The following is a 5,700-nucleotide window of genomic DNA, read 5'->3' as shown; positions in this document are numbered from 1 at the left end:
GACTCGGACAGCACAAAACCGCATCGCATCGCGCATCACAGCTGATGACAGCCAGCCCACGTCTCCGGATAAGCTCGGAGCGCCTTTTCTTCCTCCTCGCTAATTTCAATGGCTTTCGCGTGCCGCCCCGCGCCCACCCCCGCGGTTTGAGAGACATCATTTTCAAACCACCCCGCACCGCGGTCCACACGCCACGCGCTAGCTCAGCTCCTCCCTATCTATAAGACCATACGGGCACGACGAGCAGTATATAAGCAGCCTCACCTTCTAATCCTCGAGGCCACATCCGACCCGAGACCAGAACACGTGCGAGCAAGGAGTGGTAGAAATTTCAAACGAGAGGTTGTTAGTTAACCCGAGAGTTGAGGAGCTGGAGCAGTGCTGAAGGAAATGGCGACGACCAAGCTGTCCCCGCTCTCGCCCGTGCGGCCGGACGACAAGCGGCGCGCGCCGGCGGCGTCGGTGGTGCTGAAGGTGCAGGACAGCTCGGCGGCCGAGGCGTACGAGCAGTACCTGCGGCTGCCGGAGCTGTCGAGGCTGTGGAAGGCCGCGTGCTGCCCGGGCTGGCCCGACGAGGGCCTGGTCAAGCCCGCGCTGCAGGCGCTGGAGATCACCTTCCGCTTCGTGTCCGTCGCGCTCTCCGACCCGCGGGGCTACGCCAGCCGCCGCGAGCTGGCGCGGCGGCTCGAGTCGCTCGCCGCGCGGGAGGTGGAGGTGGTGGCCGCGCTCTGCGAGGGGGACCGGGGCGCGCCGCTGGCCGAGCTGAGCGCGTCCGAGGGCGTGCTCCCCCGGGAGCGGAGCGCCTCGGAGGTGTGGCAGCTGCCGGGGAGCACCGCCGCGGTGGTGTGTCACGCCAGCGAGTCCAGCCTGCTCCCGCGCCTCGCCGCGTGGGACAAGTCGGAGACCCTGGCGGCCAAGATCAAGTACGCCATCGAGAGCCAGATGCAGGGCTGCGCCTTCTCCCTCGGCCTCGGCGAGCCCAACCTCGCCGGCAAGCCGGTGCTGGAGTACGACCGCGTCGTGCAGCCGCACGAGCTGCACGCCCTCAAGCCCAGGGTGGCGCCGGAGCCCAAGACCGGCTACCGCAACCGGGAGAACGAGGCGCTCTTCACCATCCACCAGATTCTTGAATCCTGGCTGTGCGCGGCGTCTCAGCTTCTCACCCGCCTGAACAGCCGGATCGAAGCGAAGGACTGGGAGGCGGCGGCGAGCGACTGCTGGATCCTGGAGCGGATCTGGAAGCTGCTCGCCGACATCGAGGACCTGCACCTGCTCATGGACCCGGACGACTTCCTGCGGCTCAAGAGCCAGCTGGCGATACGGTCGGCGCCGGACGGCACCGACGCGTCCTTCTGCTTCCGGTCCAGAGCGCTGCTGCACGCCGCGAACGCCACGAGGGACATCAAGAAGCTGGTGCCGTGGGTGATCGGCGTCGAGGTGGACCCCAATGGCGGGCCGAGGGTGCAGGAGGCGGCCATGAGGCTGTACCACGGCCGGAGGCGCGGCGAAGGCGAGGACGCCGGCAAGATCGAGCTGCTGCAGGCTTTCCAGGCCGTGGAGGTGGCCGTGCGGAGGTTCTTCTTCGCGTACCGGCAGGTCGTGGCGGCGGTGTGTGGCACGGCGGAGGCGTCGGGCAACCGGGCGCTGTTCGTGCCGGCGGAGGGGACGGACCCGCTGTCGCAGATGTTCCTCGAGCCGCCCTACTTCCCCAGCCTCGACGCCGCCAAGACGTTCTTGGCCGACTACTGGGTTCAGCACATGGCCGCCTCCTCTGTTCCGTCAGGGCGCAGCTGAAAGTTTGGAACGCGGCCAGATGCCCCACTTGCCACCCCGACGACCCGTAATTTTGCAGGCTAGAAGTTACCTATGATCCCCAGCCTGCAATCATATAGTGATTCATTTCAGTGGCGATAGATGAGTACATATACTCCTACATGTATCTGTTGTGATACCATCTGTTCTAGTGTTACGTATTTAACTGAGAGACATTCAATTAGATCAAGTAGCCTGATGCAATTTCATTTGCGGTTTGTTTAATGTAAATATGTTTTGGTTAGATTATGGTTGGTCGATGAAGAAAACAGTTCGTTATAGTGCACCGTCCCGAGCGAATGATACAAGGCACTCTCTATGATGGAGCATGTCAATTAATGAAATTACGGTAACTTCTCTGGATAGCATGACACAATTGCTGGACATGGGCAACTTTTCATTTTCTTTTTCGACAAAAGGTGGATTTTATTGGCTCAATACAGAGCATCAAAGGGATACAGACATAAAGAGCATACACCTGGCATCTGCATAGTTAGGATGCACACAATTAACACGGACACACGCACACAAAAATCACACCAGCAATTAGCAAAGTCATACATGACCGAAGCTATGCCAAGGCGGATAAAAAACAAAAAGAAAGTGAAAAAAAGAGCAACGAGCATGCCGAGCAGGTGTTGAGCCAAAAGAAGATGGTGCAAGCACACGCGCTCCGTATGTGGACACGGCCACTCAGACTAAACGTGACACAAAGCGGCCTGCCAAAGACCGTCCGCGGAACCAGAACCTCCGTCGACGTTGGAGTGACATCACTTGCAGCTCAAACGGTAAGAAGAGATGGTGCCGCCAAAATCTCATGCAGACTCTTTGGTGATCCCATGCCTCTGGTGCAAGTGTTTGTCGATGGTAAATCTTGGCATGAACACTGCCCGAGACAATACACCACGAACCTACATTGCGCCGCCATGGTTGCAACAAGCTGTCAATATCATCGAACATTACCCCGGCCATGTGCACCGCCGATCACATCGTTGGACTTAAAGGAAATATGCCCTAGAGGCAATAATAAAGTTATTATTTATTTCCTTATTTCATGATAAATGTTTATTATTCATGCTAGAATTGTATTAACCGGAAACTTAGTACATGTGTGAATACATAGACAAAACATAAGTGTCCCTAGTATGCCTCTACTTGACTAGCTCGTTTATCAAAGATGGTTATGTTTCCTAACCATAGACATGTGTTGTCGTTTGATGAACGGGATCACATCATTAGGAGAATGATGTGATGGAAAAGACCCATTCGTTAGCTTAGCATTATGATCGTTACAGTTTCATTGCTACTGCTTTCTTCATGACTTATACATGTTCCTCAGACTATGAGATTATGCAACTCCCGAATACCGGAGAAACACCTTGTGTGCTATCAAACGTCACAACGTAACTGGGTGATTATAAAGATGCTCTACAGGTGTCTCCGAAGGTGTTTGTTGAGTTAGCATAGATCAAGATTAGGATTTGTCACTCCGTGTATCGGAGAGGAATATCTGGGCCCTCTCGGTAATGCACATCACCATAAACCTTGCAAGCAATGTGACTAATGAGTTAGTTGCGGGATGATGCATTATGGAACGAGTAAAGAGACTTGCCGGTAACGAGATTGAACTAGGTATGATGATACCGACGATCAAATCTCGGGCAAGTAACATACCGATGACAAAGGGAACAACGTATGTTGTTATGCGGTTTGACCGATAAAGATCTTCGTAGAATATGTAGGAGCCAATATGAGCATCCAGCTTCCGCTATTGGTTATTGACCGGAGATGTGTCTCGGTCATGTCTACATAGTTCTCGAACCCGTAGGGTCCGCACGCTTAACGTTCGATGACGATTTGTATTATGAGTTATGTGATTTGATGACCGAAGTTTGTTCGGAGTCCCGGATGAGATCACGGACATGACGAGGAGTCTCGAAATGGTCGAGAGGTAAAGATTCATATATTGGAAGGCTATATCCGGACACCGGAAGTGTTTCGGGTGATACCGGGTCATCGGAAGGGGTTCCGGGCAACCCCCGGCAAAGATATGGGCTTAATGGGCCAAGTAAGGGAACACACCAGCCCACAAGGGGCTGGTGCACCCCCTATAGGGCCAGCCACGTGGGGAGAAAGGGAAAGGAGAGGAGGAAAAGGAAAGTATGAAGTAGGACTCCTACTTCCTTCCCCTCCCCCCTCCTTCCTTTCCCCCTTGTCCAAATATGGTAAGGGGGCCCGAATTGGACTAGGGGCCCAAGTAGGATTCCTCCTACTTAGGTGCGCCCTAGGCTGCCTCCCTCCCTCTCCCTCCTTTATATACGTTGGGAGGGCACCCCTAGAAGATACATCAATTGTTTCTAGCCGTGTGCGGCGCCCCCCTCCACAGTTAACACCTCAGTCATATCGTCGTAGTGCTTAGGTGAAGCCTTGCGCCGGTAACTTCATCATCACCATCGCCACGCCGTCGTGCTGACGGAACTCTCCCTCGTCCTCAACTGGATCAAGAGCTCGAGGGACGTCATCGTGCTGAACGTGTGCTGAACACGAAGGTGCCGTACGTTCGGTACTTGGATCACTTGGATCGGTTGGATCGTGAAGACATTCGACTACATCAACCGCGTTACTAAACGCTTCCGCTTTCGGTCTACGAGGGTACGTGGACACACTCTCCCCACTCGTTGCTATGCTTCTCCTAGATAGATCTTGCGTGATCGTAGGAAATATTTTGAAATTACTGCGTTCCCCAATAGTGGCATCCGAGCCAGGTCTATGCGTAGATGTTATATGCACGAGTAGAACACAAAGAGTTGTGGGCGATAATAGCCATACTGCTTACCAGCAATGTCATACTTTGATTCGGCGGTATTGTTGGATGAAGCGGCCCAGACCGACATTACATGACCGCGTTCATGAGACTGGTTCTACCGACGTGCTTCGCACACAGGTGGCTGGTGGGTGTCTGTTTCTCCAGCTTTAGTTGAATCGAGTGTGGCTACGCCCGGTCCTTGTTGAAGGTTAAAACAACACACTTGATGAAAAATCGTTGTGGTTTTGATGCGAAGGTAAGAACGGTTCTTGCTAAGCCTGTAGCAGCCACGTAAAACTTGCAACAACAAAGTAGAGGGCGTCTAACTTGTTTTTGCAGGGCATGTTGTGATGTGATATGGTCAAGACGTGATGAGATATAAATTGTTGTATGAGATGTTCATGTTTTGTTGAAGTTATCGGCAACTGGCAGGAGCCTTATGGTTGTTTCTTTATTGCATAAGATGCAAGCGCCATATAATTGCTTTATTTTATCGCTATGCGATAGGAATAGTCGCAAAAGCAATAATTGGCGAGACGACCATGTAATGACACGTTGATATAGATCAAGATGATGGGGATCATGATGTCATGCCGGTGACGATGGAGATCATGACGATGCTTTGGATATGGAGATCAAAGGCACAAGATGATGATGGCCATATCATGTCACATATTTTTTGATTGCATGTGATGTTTATCCTTTATGCATCTTATTTTGCTTAGTACGGCGGTAGCATTATAAGATGATCCCTCACTAAATTTCAAGGTATATGTGTTCTCCCTGAGTATGCACCGTTGCGACAGTTCGTCGTGCCGAGACATCACGTGATGATCGGGTGTGATAAGCTCTACGTTCACATACAACGGGTGCAAGCCAGTTTTGCACACGCAGAATACTCGGTTAAACTTGACGAGCCTAGCATATGCAGATATGGCCTCGGAACACTGAGACCGAAAGGTCGAACGTGAATCATATAGTAGATATGATCAACATAGTGATGTTCACCATTGAAAGCTACTCCATCTCACGTGATGATCGGACATGGTTTAGTTGATTTGGATCACGTGAACATTTAGATA

At 52.6% G+C, this 5,700-nt stretch overlaps 1 protein-coding gene across 1 annotated transcript; it reads left to right on the top strand.

The window, feature by feature from the left end:
- Nucleotides 1–237: 237 nt before the first annotated feature.
- Nucleotides 238–2,081, top strand: LOC109737855 (nematode resistance protein-like HSPRO1). The gene has a single exon (XM_073510890.1). It carries the CDS (start codon nucleotides 391–393, stop codon nucleotides 1,792–1,794), a length of 1,404 nt encoding a protein of 467 aa, XP_073366991.1. The 5' UTR covers nucleotides 238–390; the 3' UTR covers nucleotides 1,795–2,081.
- The last annotated feature ends 3,619 nt before the right edge of the window (nucleotides 2,082–5,700 follow it).

This window comes from Aegilops tauschii, chromosome 3 (assembly GCF_002575655.3).
Source record: "Aegilops tauschii subsp. strangulata cultivar AL8/78 chromosome 3, Aet v6.0, whole genome shotgun sequence".
Lineage (NCBI taxonomy): Eukaryota > Viridiplantae > Streptophyta > Magnoliopsida > Poales > Poaceae > Aegilops > Aegilops tauschii.
Note: the sequence above shows the minus strand (reverse complement) of the source record. Positions and strands in the feature narration are given on the sequence as shown.